This window comes from Rhinopithecus roxellana, chromosome 15 (genome assembly GCF_007565055.1).
Source record: "Rhinopithecus roxellana isolate Shanxi Qingling chromosome 15, ASM756505v1, whole genome shotgun sequence".
Taxonomy (NCBI): domain Eukaryota; kingdom Metazoa; phylum Chordata; class Mammalia; order Primates; family Cercopithecidae; genus Rhinopithecus; species Rhinopithecus roxellana.
This window is the reverse complement of record NC_044563.1, coordinates 92,946,985-92,973,704: the sequence shown is the minus strand read 5'-3', so window position 1 is coordinate 92,973,704 and position 26,720 is coordinate 92,946,985. Positions and strand designations below refer to the sequence as shown.

General features: G+C 42.7%; 1 protein-coding gene across 1 annotated transcript; it reads right to left on the bottom strand.

Annotated features, from left to right (window-relative positions):
* Positions 1-19,889: 19,889 nt before the first annotated feature.
* Positions 19,890-22,648, bottom strand: RASSF10 (Ras association domain family member 10). The gene has a single exon (XM_010388400.2). The coding sequence runs from the start codon at positions 22,392-22,394 to the stop codon at positions 20,874-20,876; it is 1,521 nt and encodes a 506-aa protein (XP_010386702.1). The 5' UTR covers positions 22,395-22,648; the 3' UTR covers positions 19,890-20,873.
* Between the last annotated feature and the right edge of the window lie 4,072 nt (positions 22,649-26,720).

Sequence of the window (26,720 nt, the reverse complement as noted above, 5' to 3'; positions counted from 1 at the left end):
CCAAAGTACTGGGGTTACAGGTATGAGCAACTGCACCTGGTCTCCAAATTTCCCTTTTAAAATAATTTTTTCTTCTGTCCTCACAATCTGTTCCCACAAATTTCCCCTTTTATAAGGACATTGGTCACATTGGATTAGGGCCCATCTCAATGACTTTATTTTAAGGTAACTTACCTCTGTAAAGATCCTATTCCCAAACAAGGTCACATTTTGAGGTACTGAAGATTAGGACTTCAATATTTTTTTTGCAGGGGCCAGGGGGCACAATTCAAGCCATAACAATGGGAAATGATGTCTACTTGTCCATAACCATTCACTTCAGACACTCTGGCAGTCAGGAGTCTCCCACGGAATTTCTGGGATTGCCATGGCCTACGCCATCCTGTTTTTCTGCATTTCCTCTCCTGTGTTCAAATGGGTTGCTCCAGTTCCCACACACAGCCCCCATTACCCCATGTCTTCAATATTTTCAACAACTCATCTAATAAGATCAGGAATTTCATGCAATTAGTAATTTAAGATGGAGAAATAGTTGCAGGGAACAATCTCATCAGGTAGCTGCCATCTTTCACACTTCACCTCTTTCCAGAAGCCTGGCCAGTTTCCAACCCAGGATCCTCCAAAGAGACTCTTTCTTGCAGCTCCCTGGAAAATGTATTCCAGTTCTCACCTCCCACCCCGACTTGGATTGCTCCTCTCACAGAGACCACCCCTGTCAGACCACCCTAACCTCCTCAGCCACCTCCTCCTGCCCAGAATTCAGCAAATTAATATTTTCTCCACTTATTGCATTTCTATAGATTCTTTATGTAATGGCATTAAGCTACATGCTGATGATATGACACAGAGCAAGACACCCATACACACACCATATATATATATATATATATATGTGTGTGTGTGTGTGAATATATACATATATTCCCTGTCAATATGACGTATACAGACTGGTGGGGAAGGCAGATGTTGAATGTGCGGTTGCAAGTGTGGTTAGTATGATGACTGTACAGAAGAAATGTGCTGGGCGTGTATAACAATAACAAGTGCTGCAACTTTTTAATGAGGTTGTATTGCATGCCAGGCACCATTCTAGGTCATGAGAAATCACTATTCTTATGGAACTTATATTCTATGGGCAACACAGACCAGTAAAAATGTTAGATAGTAGTAAGGGCTACCAAAAAAAAAAATCAGGATAAAGGAGTAAAGCAGCCTGGGGGTTATATTGATTAGGATCAGGTTTAATTGCACAGGACAGGCAACACAAATAAAGATGGCATAATATAAGGTTTGTTTCTCTGACATGGAGAAATCCAGAGGTAGATAGTCCAGGACTTTTAGAGTAGTTTCAAGATCATCAAGCGCCTCTATATTTCTTCTCTGCCATTGATAATGTGTCTTACATTGGCAAGATTGCCTCATGGTTCAAGGTGGCTGCAAGAGCTCCAGGTATCATATCTGAGGTCCAGAAATGAAAAGGGAGAAAATGAGTGAGGGCAAATAGGGGCTCCTTTCTACGGAATCATTTCCTTTTAAGGCACTTTGCCAGAAACATCACCCAACTTCTTGCATTTCAATGGCAGGGAAGATTGAGAAATGAAATTCATCAACTATATATGATACTGCCCAAAATATACCATATAGCCAGAGTTTATTTATAAGGAAGAAGGGAAAAAGGTATTGGATAGACAACTTGTCATGGCTGCTGGGCCCCATGGAAGACTTTCCAGAGAAGGGGAGGCTTAGGCTGATGCTGAAAGTTGAGTGAGAGTGTCAATGCCAAGAGGAGGGTGAGGGAAACAGCTTCATTGCAGCAGCTCTGATGTTCCAGAGGGCTGGGACCAAGTTCATCTTTGTCCTTCAGTGCCTAGCTCATAACCTGGCACAACGCTCATCTCACGAAATATTTGTTTACTCAATATCGGCCCCTGACTGAGTGCTTTTGCCACCTTGTATATGTCTCTACTCTAACAGGAATGTCCCCCAAAGAGATTCTCTCAGTTATTTCCATTCTGCTTACAGCAAAGCAAATGACTGTTGAGGAAAAATCATCTGGCGCCCAGATACAGTCAGGCCATGCACTGAGGTATCCAGAAATCAAAACATGGAAAATGTACTGCAGTAAAAGCTGATCACAATGTCCCCATGAATCAAGAACACTGTTTCACAGACCAGGGAAGCTCCCACACTAGGTGTCCTTTGTTGTTTATAGCCACAGAAACTGCTGAGGTGGGAGTCAAGGCAAGGAAATGAGACGAAACCTGCCCAGCCCTTCCTGTTGATGAGATTCCAATGGAGCCTGGTTCTCACATTTAGTGATTATTGAGCCAAGTCTGGGAGCTCTGGCATGGGGCCAGCCACCACTCTGCTGGCAGGTCTGGGACGCTTCCATGGGGCAGCACAGGGGAGGCAGTAGATGAATATGTGCCTTGCTCAGAGCCTGACATGTGATAGGTGTTCAGTAAATATTGGCTTCCTGAATGACCAGGGTGCTTGAGAAAGGGTTTACAGAGGAGTGATATTTGAACTGATTATAAAGGATAAGTAGAGGTTCTTGCAAGGGAGGGAAGAAGAGACAGATATTTCAGATGGGAGGAGCGCTGTGTGCAAAGCAGAATGGTAAGGACAGCATAGCATGTTCAGGAAACCTCAAGTGGTTCAGTGGGTCTGGGGAAGAGTGGAGTGGGAGATAAGGCTGTTAAGATGTATTGTGCAGGACAGGGCTGAGATATTTGGGCATACTCCAGTGGGTAATAGAGAGTTTTGATGAATGCTGAACAGAGGAGGAACATGCTCAGAGTTACAGGGTCATTTGCCCGCTTGTCCTTAGCCACTGCCACCAATGCAAACCTCCCCCAGAGTCACAATCCTGCTTCCATTGACTCACCTCCCACTGTTCCCTCACCCCAGACCTTTTCCTCTCTCCATTCCAATTCCTGGCATCACCATGGGTCCTTTGGGTCTCCCAACACCTTTGGCTTCCAGCTTCGGTGACCCTCACCTTCAGTAGACCTCTTCAGCCACCCAGTGCCAGGGCCTCATCATGGACCATCTCCACCTTGAGAAACTCAAACCCTAGTTGTTCCCTTCCTCTGTCATTGACTGAGCAGTCAGAGGGGTCTGGTCACATCATTCACCTGCTTAAATCTGTTCCCTGATAATCAGGACATTGCAAATACAATCCAAACTCCTTCCTGTGGCCTCCTGGGCTCTGCATGTTGTGCCTCCCACCTACTTCTTCAGCCTCATTTCGGATCTCCCTCCCCCTTTTCTGTCATTCTTCCTTGGACCTTCATCCTTTTACAACTACAGTCGTATCTTTACCCCATCATACCAAACCTCTCAAATGAGTTCTTACTCCTTGCTGTCTCCACCTTCCCACTTCCCACTTGCTCCTCAAGCCACTGAATGTGGCTTTGGTTTCCACCAATCTACTCGCACTACCCTCTTCAAGGTTACATTTATACATTGCCAAACCTGATGAGGTCAGGTGGCCACCTAGTCTTGAAACTCACTCCCCCAAAGGTCGTTTTCACAATGTTACCTTTTCCTTCTTTTCCTGCTTCTCTGTTCTTTCTTAGTCTTTGTGTATTTCTCTCCTTTTATCTACTGTTTAAGTATCAGTCTTCTCCAGAGCCCCATCTTCAGTCTTCTCTTTCCACTCTACACATTTCTTTGAGCAGCTAAATCCCTGTCCATGGCTGCCTCATCCTGTCTTCAGATAACATCCACACACACACACCTCAATTCAATATCTTCCAAAGTAACTTCACTACCTCTTACCCTGACTGCTGGCCAAGACCGATTCCACACTATCTAAGGAGCCACCACCCATATCTTTCCCTATGCCCAAGCTGGAAGGCTGAGATTCATTCTAGGCTACTCCTCTCTCACCCTGTATCAATGATTCATCACGACGTGTGAATGAGGCTAGCTCCTAAACAGCTCCTATATGTCTGTTTCTCCCATGCCCTAGTTCAGGTCCTTTTCAACTCTCTTCTAAAATGGACCACCTGATTCCTGGGTTCCCTGCTTTTTTTCTTTTCTCTTCCTTGCTTGACTCTGAAGGATCATGTCTTAGTAAACTCGATGTCCTCTGGGCCTGCCAGAGTATCTGGCACCTAGTAGATACTTATAGTAGGTGTTTGTGACTCTATGAGTGAAAGAACGGACAAATCGACAAGGCACTTGGCATTGCCCAGTTCAATATAATATGTTTGCAACACTAAAATTTACTAATCTCTGTTGTCACAGCAACTGTTTTAGGCACTCATTATTCTTAACCTCTCTGGTTAAATAATTTGACTAAGTTCATAGAATTAGTAAGTGGAAAAGCCTGGATTTGAACTACTGGGGTCAAACCTTAAATGTTCCATCAAATCATAGAGCTTTTTCCAGCAGTTGCATTAGTTTTAGGTCTTACTAAAAGCTGATGTTAGCCACATTGATATTCTATTCTACTGAGCGATATTGTCTCTAAATGACACTTTTCCCTCAGGAAATAAATCTGCATTCATTTCCTCAGAACACAAAGGTTGTCTTCATTGCTGCTTTTCCAAAGAGTGTGCAGTCCTGTGCTACCTAGGTTAAGGCATCTGTCCTGGTATGTGCGTTTCAGAAACTGCCCCTGGCAACCAAAGGCAGAAAGATTTATATGCTCCTCTGTGGCTTAAGATATCCACCTTCTTGATTATTCTGGTAGCTAGCTATCTCATAGAAATACTAAAATAGATAAAATATCACCCAAAGAGAGTTTGAGTTCCTGCACTGTCTTCCCCGAAACCTACTCCTCCTCCTATATTCCTTATCTCAGTGAATGGCCACCTGTTTCTGAAGCCAGAAACCCAGTCATTATCTGAGTCCTCCCTCCTCCTCCCTCTGCACATCCAAACCAGTGCCAAGCTAAGTCTGTTCTTCCTCTGTGGCATCCCATGAGCCTGTCCTCATCTCTCCATCCCAACCACTTTATTGCCTTCATTCAGACCCCCACCTGGATCTTACCTGCATCAGGAATCAGCTGCCTGACACCTGTCTTCACTTCCATTTTGCACACAACAAGCCATCATGCACACTGTTGCCCAAGTCATGCAAGCAGGCAAATTGGCTCATCTTGGGGTTTCTGCCTTTAAGTTTCCAGTGTCTTCTCATTTGTCTCAAAATAAAGCCCCAAGTCTTCATCATGTCACCTTGATGGGGGCCCATCATGGTCTGGCCCCAACAAAGCTCTCCAGCCTTCCCACCCCACACTGTCCACCTCTCAACTTGGCTTGTATCATCTCTTCTTCTGCCCTTTTTCACTTTCTGGTTTTCCTGTATAGATTGCTCCCCCTACCCTCATTTCAATGGTAAACTCCGACTGGTCTTTCAAATCTCAGTTTAGCCATCATCTGTTCCCACCATCCCTGGCCTCCACAATCTGGGTGAGAGGCCTCATTGGTTTTCCCAGGAAAGCCACAGAACTTACTCATATTGTACTGAGTACTTGTACTTAGTACAAGTAGTTGTACTGTGATGGTCACTCAGCGAGCTCTGTGAGGGATCTTGTTCATCTCTCTGCCTCTAGGTCCTCAGCCAGTGGCTTCATGAGTTCGTTGAATAAATGAATCCCTATCCTCATCTCCCCAAATTTCCCACCCCACCCCACTAGTGGGGGAGACATAACACTGAGCTATCATACATCACTGTTATAAAAACTGTAATGGATTTCTGTGCTCTGGGAGCAAGGAGAAGCCTCGGGTGTCTCAGTGGACATTATGGCAAAAATATGCCTAGGATGTTATTATAAACAAACAGAAAGGACACCCAAACTTCCAACCCTGAAGAGCAGTTTAAGAATAATTCATAATCCACACCAGAGGTCCCTATTTTCTTACCATATGAAGACCCCTTCAAATATCAAATAGTGTAGAGTCTAGACACTCCCCACCCCATGTCATGGTAGTTGATGCAGAAAATCCTGAAATCTTCCAATTTCAGTAAGGATTTCAACTCATCGCAATACCGTCTACAGAAAATTCACAAACTAGCAGTACATGAAAGTGAAGGATGGTTTATGATGCTCAGATTATGCCTGGCATGGCTATGGATTTGCGGGCCCCCTAGGAAATCTCCACAGCCCCTGCAGGAACCACGGTTTAAACCAACTGATGCCAAAGTCATCCCGGCCCTCTATGCCCTTCAGGTGCTCTCTCCTCCAGATCTGGACCAACTCAGGAATCTCACTGATGTGGAAGACATGGTTAAAAAACGAATAACTGGTAACATCTTTATAACAAAATAGTCTACTCAGGCATTAAGTGATTTGTTAAGAATGATACAAATTTGTATTTTAACACACAGTGAGCAGATCTAATGCATTCCCTTAGGCAGCTAATTGTGAACTCACTCTACTGTAAAGCCTGCTTAGCTGTCACACAATGAACTGCGATCGCTGCCTTTCCCAGACAGCACGGGTCACATCGCTGAGGCCACCTCACAGCAAGGCAGGTGAGTTGGTATGGGGTCCGCGGAAGGCTGCTCCACTGAGTTCAAGTGTGCCCTGCAGCTTCACAACCTCAGGTCCCCCTCTCAGCAGCTACATTCAGCCACGACACAGGAAATAAGCTTCCACAGTACTTTGTTCATACCTTACTTATGACATCTTATTTATTCTTTCTCTTTTTTTTAGTTACTTAAGTTATATGTTCTTATTTAAAAATTCAAACAAAATCAAAGTTCATAAAATAAAAAATAGAAGCTTCCTACATAATTCCCCAGTCCCATTTCCCAAAGATAACCACAGATAATAGTATAACAGTGCTTTGTTCTATTCTGTTTTTAAAAAAGAAAAAAATTAATGCATACTATACACATTGTTCCACAACTTGAGTTTCATTTTCTTTTTCTCTTTTAGTTTTTTCACTTTTTATTATAGAAATTGTCAAACCAATAAATAAATGCAGAGAAGAGCATAATGAATCTCATGTGCCCATCACCAAGCTTCAACAAATAGCAACAGTTTTCCAATTTTGTTTTATTAATATTTATCCTTTCTCCACTACCTCCAATCTTTTCTTGAAACATCTCAGGCAAATCTCAGCCATCATATTATTTCACCATAGTACTTTACTATGTATTTCTAACAGGTAAAATATTTTTAAAATATGAAGATTTTACCATTATCATATTTAAAAACAATAATATTTTACAATATTCTGTTCTTTCTTTTCTTTGTCCTTAAAATGTGTGGGAATTTTTTCTCTTACCTTAGGTTTGTTTGAATTAACATCCTAACAAAATTCATATGATTGATATGTCTCTTAAGTCTCTTTTCATCTATAGTGGTTACAATAGTTATCTCCCTTCCTTCTTCTAGGCAATTGATTTACTGAAGATATGAGGTTTTAATTCTGTAGAATTTCCCACAATATGGATTTGGTTGATTACATACTCAGAATATCATTCCACGTGTTCTCTAGTCTGCCAACTTCCTGTAATCGCCTCAATAGAACTAGATTCTTGATTAGATTCAGATTCAATTATTTTGGGTGCAATATTTGATAGGTAGGGCTGAGTACTTCCTATTTTATCACAACAAGAGGCAAGCATGACTGGATGATCCCTGGATTTCAATCTTGTCACAGTTGATATATCCATTATAAATTTTTCTTGACATCTACACACTTTAGCATCCATCAGGAATCAAGTTTTTAGGAGTTGCATAAGGGTATTTTTCTAATGCAATTATTCCTTCTGTGTTTGTTAGCTAAAACTCTTTTGTAAAGAACTTCCCTTCATCAACTGTTTGATGACTTAGAAACACAGTGTGTACAGAAAAGATAGAATAAATGTTCTCTTTATTACTGATTTCTAGAAAAACAACTCGGTGTTCTAGCAATCTCTAAAGTTGGTTAATGAGTTAATTTCTTTTTTGTAGTATCATTGTGAATCTCAGGATTTTTATATTTTTGACAAATTCGTTACAGTTTTATTCTCATTGAAATTTAAATTTTCCCCATCTTTAGCCATTGGGAGCCTGGTAGGTTGGTCCTGAGTTCTTTAGACATAGCCACAAAGCTTTTAACCATTTTCTTGCTTTTTAGTACGTAAGATGTAGTAGACCCATTTTACTCATGTCCTGCCCTGTATTTGAAATCAGTCATTATTTTAAAGGGCACTTACTCTATTAATGAAAAATAATATTTAAATGCCACAGTATAGGTGCTAGGGTGCTCATTACTACTTGGTGGTCATTGATTCCAGAACTTAACAGTGGTCAGAGCTAAGAAATATGTGATTTTTAGAGCTATAAAAATAAGTAATGAGTTTATACTCTTTCCACTTACTTGCTCGTTTTTATTTAACAACATATCATAGGTGTTCTTCTACATCAGAAATGCAGATCCACATTATTTAATAGCTATATAACATAAAATAATATGATTATTACAGCTTGTATAACTAGTCTTCGATTGAGGTGATTTCTAATATTTAACTATTTTAAAAATTGCTGTAATAGAAATTACTAACTTACATCCTTAACTGCTTGTGCAAATATTCTATAGATTCCTAAAAGTAGAACTGTTACTGTAAAGTATAAATCTAGTATATTGAATCCATTTAAAATCCTACTATCAGTGTCTTAGAGAGTATTTTTACTGATGGAATGCTGTCTGTTTCACTTATCTCTGCTTTTGCAGGCCCAAACCTTAGGCCTGGGGCATAGCCGTCATGTGATATTTGTGTATTCACTTGGATTGAAAAAGCCAAGGCCCACAGAAGCAGATGAAAAAAGAAGAGTTTAGGCTGACCCCTCTGTAACAACTCCAAGGAAGCTTTAGGAAAATTCTATGCCTCTGGTCCAAGGAGGATGAGAAATACATGAAGCAGGTCTAAAGCTAACTCAGACTGTAGCCAAGTTCAGCTGAAATTAACCTAGATTAACTAAGCCCCAGCTGCCTCATACAGATGCAAGTGTGAGAATAAATTATTGTTATTTTAAGACACACTGAGTTTTGGGGTGATTTGCTATACTGCAGTATTATCTTATTCTTGAATAGAATGATACAGTATCCTAAAGATACCAATTCTGCTCAAGATAATGTATACATTTAATTCAATCCCAGTAAAACAGGCAGAGAAAGGTTATTAGTTAAACAAGATTTTCTAGAACTAAAATTGTAGATGATGCCAAAATGAAAAGAGAGAGAAAGAGACCAGAGAAGTGAGAGTAGTGTGTTAGGGGTCTTGTGAGGCAAACACAGATTTGATAAGTTTATAGATTGGTCAGGAAAAATAAGCATAAGTATGGCTCATAGTAAGTCTGGAGAAACAGAAGAGTAAAATTAAATGTACAACTTTCGAGTCAGCCAAAGAAAATTCTGTGCATCCTATAAAAGAGGGAACAAAGAAGAAAACAATCTCGACGAATGATGTCAGTGTGGTAGAGTGAGAACCTCCAAAAAGCCACTTGGCAATAAAAGCAACAAGAATACAGGCAAAATAATGGTCAAAATCAACTTTTCCCAGTTTTTTCAAATTAACCAAAAGCTTACAAGGATCCAAAGAGCGTTTAATAAAGAAAAATGACAGAATCTTAGAACAACATGCTTTCTAGTGTTTTAACTTGCCCTCTTCCCATCCCCGCCCTCAGCTCCACAGTAGCCTTGAAAACCAACAGCCCCACACTCACCGTGAAAATCAGCAACCCCACAATCACAGTGAAAATTAGCAGCCCCACAATCACAGTGAAAACCAACAGCTCAGGAACCACTGGAAGGAGTGAATGGGTTTAGTTGCTGGCTAAAGTACCATTCTGAGATTTGCCAATATTTGACCTGTCTGGCAGTTCCCTGGCTGGTATTTATTTGACCTGACTCAGATCTCACACAATGCAAACAGCTTTTTCCCTGGGGACATTTGTCAAAAGCAACTACAAACAATTGTCTAACATCACAACTGCTTGAAGCAGTGATTGCAGTTGGGAAAACTAAGAAGCTGATCAAATTAGTTAAAAGGAAAAGCTGGTGAATGAAATAGTCCATGGGGGCTTTGAAAAGCTCTAAAACATTTCTAGAAATCTAGAAGGTTTCACCTGTGTAGGAATGTGCACATGCTCAGGGCAGACCTGAGAAGGTCCTAAGCTCCCCACTCTGACTGACCTTTAGGCTCTAAGCAAGCAGAAAGTGAGAGCTAAAGCAGAGTTGTAAATTGAGCCCCTCAATAGTGAAGACATATCCCAACTCATATACACACACACAGTCCCTCAGTAAAGGCTGAGAGGCTTATTGATTCTAGGCATTTCAGAAAATCTCTGTCCAATCATTAATGACCACTAGGCTATCTGAGCAGAGGTTTCAGTGGTCATACGACAAGGATACAGACTTTAGAAAACTAGTTCAAGAAAGTTACTAAACAAACAGAAATAACAAAAAGAAAGAACAAGACAAACAGCACCAACAACAAACCCTAGGAAGAGAAGGATCTGATTTCCAGAGCTGCGATGTTATGTTATTTTAAAAGTCTGGTTTTCAACAAAAAATTATGAGACATGCAAAGAAATAAGAAAGTATGGCCTGTTCACAGGCAAAAAAAGCAGCCAATAGAAACTATCAATGAAGAAGCTCAAAGCAGAACTTACTAACAAGACTAAATCAGCTATTTTAGGGATGTCCAAAGAACAAAGAAAGCCACATCTTAAAAGCTAAAGGAGGCCAGGCGCGGTGGCTCAAGCCTGTAATCCCAGCACTTTGGGAGGCCGAGACGGGCGGATCACGAGGTCAGGAGATCGAGACCATCCTGGCTAACACGGTGAAACCCCGTCTCTACTAAAAAAATACAAAAAAATCTAGCCGGGCGAGGTGGCGGCGCCTGTGGTCCCAGCTACTCGGGAGGCTGAGGCAGGAGAATGGCGTAAACCCGGGAGGCGGAGCTTGTAGTGAGCTGAGATCCGGCCACTGCACTCCAGCCGGGGCGACAGAGCGAGACTCCGTCTCCAAAAAAAAAAAAAAAAAAAAGAAAAAGCTAAAGGAAAGTATGAAGATGCTGTCACAACAAATAGAAAATATAGAAATTCACTTTCAATCTAAAGACACAAGTAGGTTGAAAGTGAAAAGATGGGAAAAGATGTTTCATGCAAATAGTAACCAAAAGAGATTTGGGGTAGTTACACTAACATTAGTCAAAATAAATCTTTAGTCAGAAACTATTACAAGAAACAAAGACGAACATTGTTTATTGATAAAGGGGTAAACTCACCAAGAAAATGTAACAATTATAAACCTATATGCAACACAATCAGAGCCCCAAAATATATGAAGCAAACACTTACAGAATCAAATAAAGAAACAGTTTTCCAATAATAGTTGAAATAAACTTCAATATGCCACTTTCAATAATAGATAGAACACAAGACAGAAGAAAAATAAAGAAATAGAGAACTTGAACAATGCCATAAACCAATTACACCTAACAGATATATTCAGAACACTACACCCAACTAAAGCTGAATATAAATTTTTCTCAAGTGCATATGGAACATTCTCCAGGATAGATCATATGTTAGGCCACAAACAAGTCTTAATAAATTTAAGAAGTTGAAATCATACAAAATATCGTTTCTGATCATAATGGAATGAGCGAAAAACCAGTAACAGAAGGAAAACTGGAAAATTCACAAATATGTGGAAATTAAATAAAACACCCTTAAACAACTAATAAATCAAAGAATAAATCACAAGGGAAATTATAAAATCTTGATACAAGATTTGCAAATGATATAATCTTGTACATAGAAAATTTTAAAGATTCCATACACAAAAAAGTGAGCCAATAAATTCAGCAAGGTTGCAGGATGCAAAATCAGTGCAAAAAAAAATCAGTTGCATTTCTATACATCAACAATGAACAATCTAAAAAGGAGGTTTTTAAAATTCCATTTAATATAACATCAAAAAGAATAAAATAAAATACTTAGGGATAATTCTAACAATGAGGCAAAAGACTTGGACACTGAAAACTAAAACATTGCTGAAAGCAATTAAAGAAGACATAAATAAATGGAAAGACATCTCATGTTCATTCATTAGAAGACAATGTTCTTAATATGACAATACAATCCAAAGGTATCTAAAGACTCACTGCAATCCCTATCAAAATTCCACTGGCATTTTTTTTTTTTTTTCAGAAACAGAAAAATTCATCCTAAAAGTCATATGGTACTTCCAAAAAATAGCCAAAATGATTTTTTAAAAGAAGGATAAAATACAGAAAGCTCACATTTCCTGATTTCAAATTTTACTACAAATCTACAGCAATTAAACCAGTGTGGAACTAGACTAAGGGAAGATGTATAGACAAATGGAACAGAAAGGAGAACTCAGAAATAAACCTTTGCATGTGTGGTCAATTAATTTTTGACAAGTGTGCTAAGACCATTTAATAGGGAAAGGATAATAATTTCAACAAATGGTTCTGGGAAAACTAAATATCCATATGCAAAAGAATAAAGTTGGAATCTTACCTTATACCATCTACAAAAATTAACTAAAAATGGATCAAAGACCTAAACACAAAAGGGCTAAAACCACAAAATGCTTGGAAGAAAACCCAGGGAGAATGTTTTATGATGTTGGATTTGGTAAGGATTTCTTGGATATGACACCAAAAGCACAGACAACAAAGGGAATATAGATAAGTTGGACTTCATCAAACTTTTAAAACTGTTTGTGCATCAAAGACCCTGATATGGTTTGGTTGTGTCCCCACCCAAATCCCATCTTGAATTGTAGCTCCCACAATTCCAACATGTTAGGGGAGGAACCTAGTGGGAAGTAATTGAATCACAGGGGTGGGTCTTTCTCATGCTGTTCTCATAATAGTGAGTAAAAGTCTCATGTGATTTGGTGGTTTTATATAGAGGAGTTCCCCTGCACAAGCTCTCTTCTTGCCTGCTGTCACATAAGACATCCCTTGCTCTTTTGCCATGATTGTGAGGGCTCCCCAGCCATGTGGAACTGTAAGTCAATTAAACTTTCCTTTATAAATTCCCCAGTTTTGGGGTATGCCTTTATCAGCAGCATGAAAACAGACTAATAGAGACACTCAGTAATGGCAAACAATGGAATGGGGGAAAATATTTGCAAATAACATGTCTGACAAGTAATTAATATCCAAAATAAATAAATAAATCCAACTCAACAATTCCCATCCCCCTCAAAAACCCAATTCTAAATGGTGAAATGGCTCAAATAGGCATTCTTCACAAAGATACTACAGGTCACCAGGGGCTGGAAGAAGGAAAGAAGTTATTGTTTAATGGATACGGAGTTTCTATTTGAGATTATGAAAAATTTCTGGAAACGGATAGTGGTGATGATTGCAAAGCACTGTGAATGTACTTAATGCCAATGAACTGTAAATTAAAAAAAAAAAAAATTTAAGACAAGGTCTCACTCTGTTGTCCGGGCTGCAGTGCAGTGGCATGATCTCAGGTTACTGCAACCTCTGCCTCCTGGGCTCAAGCGATCCTCCCACCTAAGCCTCCCAAGTAGCTGTGACTACAGGCATGCGCAACCACACTCAGCTAATTTTTTGTATTTTTAGTAGAGACAGGGTTTTGGTATGTTGCCTAGGCTGGTCTTGAACTCCCAGGCTCAAGCAACCTGCCCTCCTTGGCTTCCCAAAGTGCTGGGAAGGTGTGAGCCACCATGCCCAGCCCTAAAAATTGTTAAAATGATTAATTTTATGTTGTATATATTACATCACAATTTTAAAAATAATAGAAAACAAAACAAAAGCCAAACAAACAAAAGAATAATAAGAAAACAAAACCATATTTTCTACACATTGACACTGAAAAGTCCTAAAAGCAATCAGTAACCTAGTGGCAATGAGCACCCCTAGCATCCAGACTGTGGCTTCTAAATATCATTTCCCACTAAAAGGAATCAGGACTCCTTGTAATGATGGTTGATTTCAGGACTGGCACAGAAAATGAACAGTAGGAGCTGGAAATAGTTTGACCTACCAGAGAGCAAAGAACACTATCAAAGACTATGAAAACTGTGTGAAAAGAATTCAGAAGCTGACCTGAAAAGGCTCCCACTAGCTAAAGAGGGGACAATTTGAGCATCAGCATTTTTTTTGTTTGTTTTTGACTTTTATTTTAAGTTCCAGGGAACCTGTGCAGGATGTACAAGTTTGTTACATAGATAAATGGAGCAACAGTAATATTAATAACCACAGTGGTTTGAAACAAATGAAATACTTTAAATTTAAAATTTTATAATTATCCTTAAAAAGATGAACAAACACGAAAAACTGTTAGTTACCTTTGGAGAATGCTAGTGGACAACCTCATTATTTTGAACACTGGTAAATAAAAATACAAGGTAAGAAACTTAGGCTGGGGCTGGGCATGGTGGCTCACGCCTGTAATCCCAGCACCCTGGGAGGCCGAGGCGGGCGGATCATGATATCAGGAGATTGAGACCATCCTGGCTAACACTGTGAAACCCCTTCTCTACTAAAATACAAAAAAAATTAGCCAGGCATGGTGGCGGGCACCCGCAGTCCCAGCTACTGGGGAGGCTGAGCAGGAGAATGGTGTGAACCTGGGAGGTGGAGCTTGCAGTGAGCAGAGATCGTGCCACTGCACTCCAGCCTGGGCGACAGAGCGAGACTCCGTCTCAAAAAAAAAAAAGAAAGTTAGGCTGGGCACAGTGGCTCTTGCCTATAATCCCAGCACTGTAAGAGGCCAAAGCAGGCAGATCCCTTGAGACCAGGAGTTCGAGACCAGCCTGGCCAACATGGCAAAACCCTATCTTTACCAAAAATACAAAAATTTAGTCTACGTTTCAGGATAATCAGGATTTAAACTATTCTTTAGGGTAAAACTTGATGAGATAAAGCTTATTTCCACAGAAGTATTTCACTTCATCTGTGAAGAAGAAATGAGGGAGAAGGAAGAAAGGAGGGATAGAGGAAGAAAGAACCAAAGAGAGAAAGAGAGAGAGAGAAAGAGAGAGAGAGAGAATGAAGCTAGTAGAAGAAAATATATAGAACCATATTTTTGTGACTACATTACTTAAACAAGAACCTCAAACCACAAGTCACAGGGGAGATGGATGCTAAATTTGACTACATTAAAAGTAAAGACATTTTCAACAACAGATACCAGGGACACAGTTAAAGATGGAGGGCAGATAGAAGATACACTTGCTCTAAGGTTAAAAGAAAGTAATGTTCAGAATATTTAAGGAACTTCTGAAAATCTGCCAGAAAAGTGAAACTCAAAGGAAAAATGGTCAATAACAACATAGGCAATTAACAAAAGGGGACCTAAAAGATAACAAGCAAATGAAGCTCAACTTTACTAGATTTTAAAGAAATGCAAATTAAAGCAGATTTGCAAATAGTAGAAGGTTGGTCAATATCAAGTGCTTGTGGGGAATATGGAAATCTTCACTCCTAGTAAGAGCCTAGCCTGTAATGGCAATTTGGCAGAGCAATCTTGCAGTTCGGCACTCACATATGTCCACTGATTTCTATCTGTGTTCATCGATACCTTGTTTGAGATAGCAAGGAATTGGTGACGACCTAGATATCGCTCACTAAGGAACAATAGAAAGTGACAGAATACCATGCAGGTAAAAAAAAAAAAAAAAAGGTCTAAATTTGCATATACCAATGCAGAATGCTTGCACAAACTTAGTGTCATATGAAAAAGAAAGAAATACAGTAAGTTTTATAGCTCAATAAAGTCATATATATTAAACACAAGCATACAGACAGTTTCAGTCTACCGTCAAGGATACATATGCATACACAAGCATATGAACTGTGCAGGCACATTGCTCAGCCTCAGGGTTACAATTCACACAGTTTTCCATGCAAATGGTGCCCTCTGGGGAAAGATGCCAGAATACAACATGAAAGGTGCCCCCTGAGGGTATGCAATATGGCAGGCTTGAATACTGAAGGTTGTAGATTGATGTCAGAATAGGTGCCTATCATGAGAGCAAGGAGGGAAAAGGGAGTGGGAATGGGAGCTGCCATGTTGCACACTGTGTGCTACTTACACTCCAGGCATGAGTGTGACTAGTGCACAGTGTGCAACATGGCAGCCTTGAATATATAAGATGGTTTGGAAGGTTGTAGATTAATGCATTGGAATAGGTGCCTATCATAAGAGCAAGGAGGGAAATGGGAGTGGGATTGGAGAGGAAGGAGAACATGAAGTAAAGTGAATATAGAAAAGGGCACATGCATAAAAAGGAGGATGATAGTGTGACCCGAATGAAGAAATAGAATCAACTCAATTCCGTGGTCTTAAGTGGGGGAGGGTGGACCTAAAGGAGGGATCTTGAGCTGGAAAACCAACACCTTCTCAATCCTGCTAAGAAATGTGGATTTTTATCTCGAAAGCGATGGGAAATCCTAGAAGTGTCTGAAACAGGAAAGATTTGCATGGGAATCGATGGGAAGGGGAGAGGTTGTGGGGGCAGCAGGCCTTCAAAGCAACCCATGCAAGGTCTCCATGAGCACAATGGGGTCAATGTGGCCAAAGATGCACTGAGCCAGGTGTGCATACCTAATGCCACACACAAAGATCCTTGGAAAGCCTGGCACTCCCTCCTTCAACTCCTCCCTCATTCTTATGTACCCAGAGGCTCAAACAGAAGCAAGGCCTGTTAAAAGTGCTGGGGACAGCTCCCACCAGCACGGCCATGGTTGATACCACCTTCCAGATGTGAGTGTGATTAGCACACAGCTGTCTTCCCATTATCACAATGGAAATTTCACAGATTGTCATAATCAAATCTTCTCTTTTCAAGATATTAAGAACAACCTCAAGTGTGTATCATATGTAGAAAGAAATTCCTAGAAAAATCTAAACTTAATTACAGATTATTTATAAACAACTTGATTTATGTGTTTATTTTGATGTAATTTTTGACAGAGGTTGGTATGGAGAAGCACAAAATCAAATATGTTTTATGGCATCACTTTCTAAGAATAGCCTTTTCCGCTAGACTCAAGATGAAAAAGATAACGAATATTTTCTTTTTATAACTCTGATTCAATTTGTTATCTCCTTAGTCCTGCTTATATAGAGTTTCTGTCCCTTCTGTTCTCAGATCATTGACCAATTCTGATATGAGATAAAATTCTATTAATATTACCTTAAGCAAGTACTCAGGGAAGGAAAAAAAAAATGGGAAGGAGAGAAAACACCACACCCTCTTAACTAACACTTCTGATCCACCGGCCCACCCTTGCTGTTGTAAGAACATTTTAAGTCAGTGATTGTCAGCTTTGGCTTCCTGAGGCAACAAAGAATTAATTAGTAAATTTTGATTAAAATATTTTCCTAACAAAATATAATACCTAATGAAAGTCAAGAGGTAGTGAAACAGGCACGCTCATGCATAGCTGATTATAATTAGAACAAATCTTTTGAAAAGCAATTTGGCAGTAAGTATCAAGCCTCTAAATGTGTGTACTCTGACCTGGGAATTCTCTTTCCGGAAACCTATCTTATTGTGGAGAGGGTGGGAATCTAATTAGGTAAACAGATACATGCACAAATAAATTTATTATGGTGTTATTTTATAACAATAAAAAAAAGTATGAGAAACAAACTGGTAACATGCCCAGTTCTGTAAACTATGGTATATCCACCAGTTTGGGTGGATCTGTTTATAGGGAGTCTGTCAAAACCTGAGTATAAACATGTATATACAATCTTATCAAAATTATATATTTTTAAATACAGAAGCAAATATGAAATCTGCACAATTCAAAAGGTTTAGAAGTAAATATACTAATCTTGGTAGTGACAGGTTTTTGGTACAGAGATTTAGAGTGACTTTTCTTGCCTTTTTATTTATGTTATTTTCAGGTTCATCATAAGGACTATAGTGTACACACTTTTCTAATCAGCAAAAAGTAAACACACTTTATAAGGAAATAAACAAATATAGAGATGCCATATGGAATCTTTTGGTTTGAGAGATGGCTGAGACTGGGATAACTCAGATCAAAAATACAATAAATTATCTCAATTCAAAAAAAAAAAAAAGGGTGGGGCTGGCTGGTAAGGGACCTACATTTCATACCCTTCTTAAGTTTGCTGGTTTCTGCCCAGAATTTCCATTAGGACTGGAGAATAGGAGCTGAGTTAATTTTCCCAGGGGCCCTGAAATCCTGACATTGGTACATTCCCTGTCATGCATTTATTCTCATTCTTAGGGCCATGGTGACCATAAATGTGAATGAAAATTTAAAGTATTTAGCATTTATTAAGCACTTCCTATGCACAGGCACTGTTTTGGTGCTTTTTATAACTGTATTTCACCTTTCTCAGGCTTACAAAAGCTCTCAGTAAAAAGAACTATTGTCTCCTTCCTCCTCGCTCCCCCATGCCAGCATGTTCTACACACTCCTTTCTTCTACTCACCAAGAGAGCCTTTTAGGAATATAATTGATTTGGATAAAAGAAAAAAAATGGGCCAACTAGGCTGCCATTTGTTATCAATAAAGCCTCACAGCTGTCTGAACAGCTGACTAAAGAAGCACCTTCAAATGGTCAGGACAGGGAAGGTTCTAGAATTAGGGCACCAGAAAATCCCACAGGCCTTCTTCTTGTGATGTGGCTTATTTGCTTTACAGGCGTCAAGCATATTTGCTGACGTCAGCAGCCCATCAAAGTTTAAAATAATAATAGTGAAAAGGAAAACACCCCCTTTCTGCCAGGCAGACCTGTTCTGCCAACTTCTGCGTTCTTTTTGAGTTAATAAACGTCCAAGAATCACCTCCCCTACCACCCTGAGGGGGAAAAAACAGCACAATAATTTTAAAACCACCAGGTCAGCCCATTGTCAGCATAAACCATTCAGACAAGTAGCATTTTGTTACACTCTAATGAGGATTTTACCTCTGCCTCAAAACGAAAGCTATCATTAGGTTTCGTGTTTATGGGATCAAATGATTGTCTGGGGATGGTGGGTTTCTTTCAGTCCCTTCCTCATTTTAATCACATTCAAGACCAAATGCATAAACATTTCCTGCATCAGATGAAACTAAAAAACCATAGCTATGCCAGCTAATGTCTTTTGAAAACATCAATTAAGAAAATGGCCTTTAAATTCCCATTTTTACTTGAAAATCTGCGAACAGGCACACATGTTTTAATACCAGGGCAGTGGTGGTGGCAGTGAGGGGCGGGTGGGGGTTTGAGGAGGTCTGACCTCAAACAGTGGTTTGAGGAAGTCAGAAGGGCAGGCTCCCATTGGCATCAAGCAGATAGAGAATCTCTGCAAGGGAAGGAACTTCTGTATAAAGCAAAGGCCTCTTAAGTTATCTTCACATGTAGTGTTGAAACTGGAGCCAGCCCCTCAAGAGTAGGTTGATCAGAGGCTTCTGCACCATGCTGGTACCACACACATGCCCCATTGTTAATACCTCCTAAGGACAGATTAGATCCCACATTCCTCAGAAGTACTGAGCTGCAGAGGAAAATCGGCCAGCAGGCTCCTTCCGCAGGGCCATCAACTAGCTACAACTGATAAGTTTTAATTGAAATAACTGGAACAATTACATGGAGTCCCCACCACTTCTGTCGCCAGCTACTGAGATAGTGTCGCACTTACATCTCCTGGCATGTGCATAGGCGTGAGCCAGAAAAGAGTAATTCAAGTTCTTAACTCATTTTTTATCTTTTTTTCCATGGCTATGTGCCATTGTTAATCAAATTGTTCACCCAAGGAGTACTATGAGATTGTTTTGTTTTATTTTTTCTTTTCTGGCCTTATCTAGGAAACCCTGATATTTACTCTATCTGAGTTTGAACAAGTAACTAATTAATCTCTGACAAAAGATACTGAAGTTAGACAAGTTTGGGTAAAATCCGTTGAGGTCATGGTTGGTTTTAATCACATAGCTCAATTTAAAAGCTGAACACTAACACACCTTTGCTTTCAAAGAGTGCTTGTTAAACAGCAAGTTTTGTTGTGCGTAACTTGAATTCTGCCACTTCTTTTTATTTTTTTCTGAAATAACAGTGATTTAGTCAATGAAGTGGCAATATGAATTAAAGGACAACACACCTGCCTTTGCAGGGACAAACCCCAAAGGGCCCAGATTAAATTTTAACCAGGATTATGTTTGCCAGGATTTTATATCTCAAATGATTATGTTTGGCTTTTGTAATAATAAAAGGTTATTTTGGGAAAAGAATTCCCTTTTAACATCTACTGTGTTTACTAGGAGGAAATACAGAGTTAGACTTCGATACAGTCTAGCCTTTGAAAGAAAATAAAAGACAAATGATTTAGCAGATGGGTAACTCCCAAATCTGCAGAAATGTAAACAGCCAGGATTTTGGGGCCTATGGGTTTTATCAAAGATGTAAGAAAGGCTGAGACCGACACCAGTGTGTCCTCTTTGGCTAGTTTTAACACGTTTACAGTCACAATTAACATTCAAGGAATTTCCTTTTCATCCAAGTGTTTCTTTTAAAAGCATTTCATACCACAAACTAAAATTCTAGCTGCCACCAGTCCTTCCCATACAGAAGAGTAGTGAAATCTCCATAATACTTTCTTACTTTGAAAATGGGCTCGGACCACGTCAATTTCCTTGGGGTATTTGTTTTCCAATATAGGGGGTTCTCGCCTCCTCCCTCCTTCCCTCTCTTTAAAGAACTTGTACTGGGGACCCTACTTCTTCGTCCTTCACCCTCCTCCGCACTCACCCCGAAGCCAGATGAGCGCGAGCCTGGGCAAGCGTCCTAAGCCCTCCCCTGGCCCAACAGCCTGGTTTCAAGTCCCTGAGCCGGCCGGCCCACTGCGTTCTGCAAGAAAAAAGAGATCCCTGTTTCCCCCCCGCTACCCCTAGACAAGGGATTCGCACATGGGCACGGAGTCCGAGTCTTGGCTATGCATAGAGCTCAGCCCCGTATCTGAGTCTTCGTCGTTGCCAGGACCGCTCTTGGCCAGTCCACGGGCCTGGTCCACCCACATGTCGGCGCAGGCTTGAGGTCCAGGTTCCCGCGAGGGACCGCAGGAGCCAGGAGCCCCATCCGGTGCCACTGTCAGCTCCAAAGTGTGCAAAGTTTGCAGAAGGCCCTGTAGCTCGCGCTCCTTGTTGTCCCATTGCTGCTGGCTGTAATCCAAGTCCGACTTGACGGCCTCCAGGTCCGTGTTGAGCCGCAGCCCGATGTAAAGGCTGGTACTGAGCTGCGTCCTGACCCGTTCCTGCTCCAGCAGCAGCTCGCCCTCGGGGCCGCCGTCGGGCTCCGGGGGTTCCTCCCGCGCCGCCAGCTCCTCCTGGCGCCGCCGCATCCACCTCTGGTTGAGTTCCTCCTGAATCTCGGCTGAAAGGCGCTCCAGCAACTCCTCCTGCTGAACCCGTTGCTCCTGAAGCCGCAGCAAGTCGTCGCAGCGCCGGGCCAGCTCCTCCAGCGCCGCCGCCTGCGCCTCGCCGTCTAGAGGGGGCGCCGACGCCGCCTCTGCCTCCGCCGCCACCTCTTCTGGCTCCTCTCCCGGGCTGGACCCGTCGAGCTCGATGCCTGCCCCAACCAAGTAAGTGTCCTGCACGTAGTTGACCCCGTGACGCCGCATGCGGTCCAGGTGCACCTTGGCTTCGTAGCGGTCGATCTCGCGGTCCAGTTCGTGGAGCCGCTGCACCTGCTGGCGAATGGTGTGGTCCTGGGAGAGCACCAGATGCACCAGCGTCTCCATGCGCTCCACCGACGCGCTCTCGTGGGCCCGCGGAGACGAAGAGCAGGACGAGGCAGTGGACGACGAAGTGGAGGAACAGGACGACGGTGGCTGCTGCTGGCGCCGCCGGTTGAGCTTGGCCAGTTTGCGAAAGGCCTTGCGAACCACTCGCCGCTGTTTCTCCTGGGTCATGGCCAGGCTGGGCCGCGCGGGGGCCCCGCGGGCCGGACAGGGGCGCTCTCGGCTGAGCACTACGCGCGCCTCCGCGCTGCGCGGGCCGGCGTTAGGCAGCGATGCCTCGCTGCGCACTAGCACGAAGCGCACATTCTCTTGCTCTTCGCCCCAGGCAGCCCAGAGGCGCAAAATGCGAGTCTTGTTAGGGAGGATGCGCTCAAAGCCGCGCCACTTCTCCACGATGCAATAGCACTGCGGGGGCCCACACAGCATGCCCTGCGGCAGCGCCTCGTCGTCGTCCTCGTCGTCCTTGTCCGGAGGTTCGGGAAGCTCTCCCGGGCCAGGCGGGTCGCCGGCCGACCCCCGCCGCCGGCTCCGCCGCTGTCTCCGTCGCCGCCGGCAGCCGTCCTCCAAAAGCACTCGCACAACGTCCGAGCAAGTGGTGCGGAGGGAGAGACCGGACACCAGCTTCTCTTCCTGGCATATCCATACCGATATCTTCTTTTCCGAAGGATCCATGGCGCAACCAGGGCGCAGGTGGCAGGTCCGGCCGGGCTCTGCTGGGGCAGAAAGGACAGCAAGGGCAGCCCAGTAGCTCTGGGATGGGAGAGGAGCCCGTGCCGCCTCCTGCGGCTGCACTAGCCCTGCTTCCCCGCTGCGCACCGAAGGCAGGCTGGAAAGCGACTGTGGCTGTGGTCGCGGTTACGGCTGCGCTCTGCCCGGACGACGGGCGCTCCCGGGGCAACGCGCCCGGGACCGGCTCCCGCCGCTCTGGCTCTACCCAAGGTGCCCGGGACCTCCGGGTTTTGCTCCTCCCCACGTGGCTCCACCCCTTCCCGTCCCCCAGCGCCCAGAGCTGTGGCTGGAAGTACAGGAGGCTCAGGGCCCAGGCCCGCCCCTTGCAGCCTTGCGGTGCAGCGTGCGCCCCGTCCGCCCCTCGCTCGCGTTGCGGACATCCTGAGTCTCGGCCTTTTTCGCCAAATCGCTGCTCTGCCGCGGGCCTACGCAAGGGAAGATTCAAGGGCCCCTCTACTTCAGGGAGTGGAGCCCGCGCCTCGGCACGGATCAGCTGTGCGTCTCCCTTGGCCTACTGGCTCTTCTCCTTGTGTCTATAGCTAGCTGGACGCATCTTGACTTTTATCTTCTCATCTTTCCTGGCACCTCCAGACGCATTTCCTGGTCCCTCAAGGCAGCGGTGCCTGGGGAGTGCACTTTGCACAGACAGGGAAACCGAGGCACTCAGCGGTCTCCAATGGAGACGCTCTAATCGCATTCCACGTCCAGCTAGCGCTATAAGAGCTGCCTCTAACGCGGAGGGCCTCCCGGTCTTCCTCGACAGGAAGCAGTATTTGCATATCTAAGGAGAACAAGATTCAGCAATGTGCTCCGGAGCAAGTGCAGGCAAGGAACGGTCTGGGCTGGAGGGGGACAGACGTTCAGAGGCGGCTGCCGGTTTCCTGTAGTGTCACGTAAGTGGGTCTCCACGTCATCTTCACCTTAGCTTCCCCCAGCCTTCTTGGGAGAGGGGCTCCTCATTCTAGTGGGAGTTCAGGGCCCAGACCCAAGTCACAAGCTATTTTTATGCTTTCCACCTCCATAAGGGGAAACCGTGAAGGCTTCTGGCATTTTCTAATATTCAGACATGGTCCAGAAGAGATAACAGCCAAGGTTTACAGCGCAAGAAACCCAAGGCCACAATGCAAGTGAACTTGTTTCATCCTTAACTACTGATGAGGATAATCCATTGCGTGCAAGGCTTGCCCTTAGCTTGTCCTTGTGAGCACAGGTCTAATAATAAGCTCACTCCCTTTCTTCAAGACCTTGGATGGCTCCCCATTGCCTCTTGGCTAAAGCACTTTTGTTCATTCAGTGATTCACTCAGCAAATATTTATTGAGTACCTACTGTGCTCCAGGTCCTATCGCTAGGGATTTGACAATGAACGAATCGCCAGTTCTGGTTTGCAAGGAGTTCACAATTCAGTGGAAGAGCACAGCCAAATAAACATTCCCAACACAATGTCTTGTGTCCTCTGATAAGGGAGAGCAAGAGGTTTTGGGGGAACATGGAGTGGCATCCAACCCATCTTGGAGGGGCAAGGAAGTCTTTCCCCCAGAGGAGGTGTCTTAAGCAAGACCCAAAGGACCATTAGAGTCTGCCAAAAGGACAGTAGATGAAGGGGAGGGACAAGCAGTATTCTAGAAGGGATTGTAGTGCAGTCAGGAATCAAGAGCATGTTAGTTACTGGGGCTGTCAGGTATTTGAGAGGAGTGTCTAAAATTGAGGTTGAATGATTGAACAGGAACAGGATCAGGAAGGGCCTTTAATTCCATGCTTATGTATTTGGATTTACCTTAAAGACAGTGAGAACCCATAGGGTGCAAATCTGGAGTCAGAACAGCCAAGTAAAAATCTCAGCAGCACTTACTAGCTCTATAACCTTAGGAAAAGTATTAATCTCTCTGAGCTTCAGTTTCCTTATCTGTAAAACGTTGATAATAAAAAAATACCTCCCTAATAGAACTGGTGTAAGGATTAACTGCCTGGGCCTGGTAAATCCCCAATAGTTTTATTGGGGGGTTGGAAAGCTGGGAGGTATATTAGTTTTCTATTGCTGTGTAACAAATTATCACAAACCTAGTGACTTAAAACAACACCCATCTATTACTTCACTGTTCTGTAGATCACAAGTCCAAGTTGGCATGGCTGCTGCATACTTTGCTCAGGATGTCCCAGGCAAAAGGCAGGGTATAGGCTGGTTCAAGTTCCTGTCTGAAGGCTCTGGGGGAATACCCACTTCCAAATCCATTCAGGTTGTTTGCATGATCTGGTTCCTCTCAGTTGTAGGTCTGAGGTCCCCATTCTCCTGTTGGCTGTCCTCCAGGGTCACTCTCAGCTCCTACAGGACTCTCTCAGATCCTTTCTATAGGATATCCACCCCCCTCCCTGCAACTTTAAAGTCAGCAACCACATGTCAAATCCATCCAGTCCTCCTTTGCTTCTAATCAATCTACCATCCTCTTCTGCCACTAGCTAGAGAAAACTCTCTGCTTTTCAAATGCTTGATTAGTCAAACCCACCTGGATAATTTCTCTATCTTAAGGTTGACTGATTAATAACCTTAACTATATCTGAAAAACCCCTTTGCTGTGTACTGTAATATAATCACCAAAGTCACCCCCAGGGAGATAGGGATTATGGGGCTGTCTTAGAATTCTGCCTACCATAGGGCATAACATGAACAGATTTTGATTTTTTAAAGATCAGTCTGTTTGCGTTGAGGACAATGGGTGGGGATGGGGGATGAGAGGCAAGAAAGCCTTTTAGAAGACTATCACATTCATTCGAGGAAGAGATGATGACCTATGCTGAGAATAGTGGGAGTGAGAAGACTGGACACAATTGACAGCTATCAAGGAGGTGGGAGAGGCAGGATGTGGTGATAGATTGACGAAGGATTTCCTTCTCCCTAGAATGGTGTCAAAGGTCTCTTGCAATCTGGACCAGCCCACTTCTCCAGCTTCTCACTTACATGTGGGCTATCCCTTCTTCCTTTCCTCTCACATAGGATTGCTAGAGCTTTGTAGTCAACTGCCATCCCTGCTGGATTCTAAGCTCCACAAGGGTAGAGATCATATATCTGTTTTGCTCACTTTTGAATCCTTTACATTTAGTGCAATCCCTGCCACATTCTAGGTTTACTCAGTAGCTGTCGAATACATTAATGAATCAATGAAGGAATCCTACATTTTAGCAAGCCAACACCTCATCCATCCAGAAGAACTCATGCATCTTAATGTATCCACACTTTTGTACATGCTTTTCCCACAATTAAGATTCCTCTTAAACAACTGGAGAACTTCTACTCACTCTTCAGAAGCTCAGATACATGTCACCTGCTCTGGGAGTCCTTTCTTTCCTCCTCCAGAAAGAACTGGTTCCCCACTCTTCTTCTGCGTCTATTAATGCGGAGATTACATTGTGCTGTGATGTGTTTTTTATGTCTGTTTACTCCCACAAGAATAGAGCTTTTCAAAAGAAAAAAGATTGTCCTATTTACAGTTTAGTCCTCAGTGCCTAGGGTGCCTGGCCCATGGCAGGTTCTCTATCTTCCCCTATGTTTTAAGGAACACCCAGATGAATAATGTCTAAGATATTGTGCTACCCTCAAGATAACTTCTTTCTAGAAGCAGACAAATACATGGAATCCCTGTTGTAGTAATGATATATATGAAATTTGTGCCGGACTAATTAAAGGATAGAATGATTGTATGGATGCTAGGAAGGATGCAGAAGACAGGCTTCAATAAATGCAGAGAAGGGGTTGAGAGCATTCTTGGTGGGAGAAGATACATTAGTTAAAATGCTAAAATGAGTATGCATGTGGTCATGTACCGGTGTTTCAGAGTGTGTGTTTTGGAGTTACCCTGCCTCATTTCAAATACCAGCTATAAGCTTTCCAACCCTCAGTCTTCTCACCAGGAACAAAGTATAATAGCGGAACCTTCCTTATAGAGTTGCCATTACATGAAATGAAATAATGCACAATATATAAAAGATCTAGCACAGTGTCTGGCACATAAAACATGCTCAATAAAACACAGCTAGCATTGTCAAGAAATTGTATTAAGTACCTACTGCATGCTATGTCCTGGGCTATGTGTTGAGGATCCATGAAATAACTGGACAGACATGGTCCCTGACCTTAGAGATGTCACAGCCAGGATTAGTGTGGTTTAGCAATGGATTTCTTAAGTTAGGCCAGGCTGTAGTAACAAACAGGGCCAAATGTGTATAGTGGCTCAAACCTAACAAAGGTTTATTTTTCACTCAGATAATAGTCAAA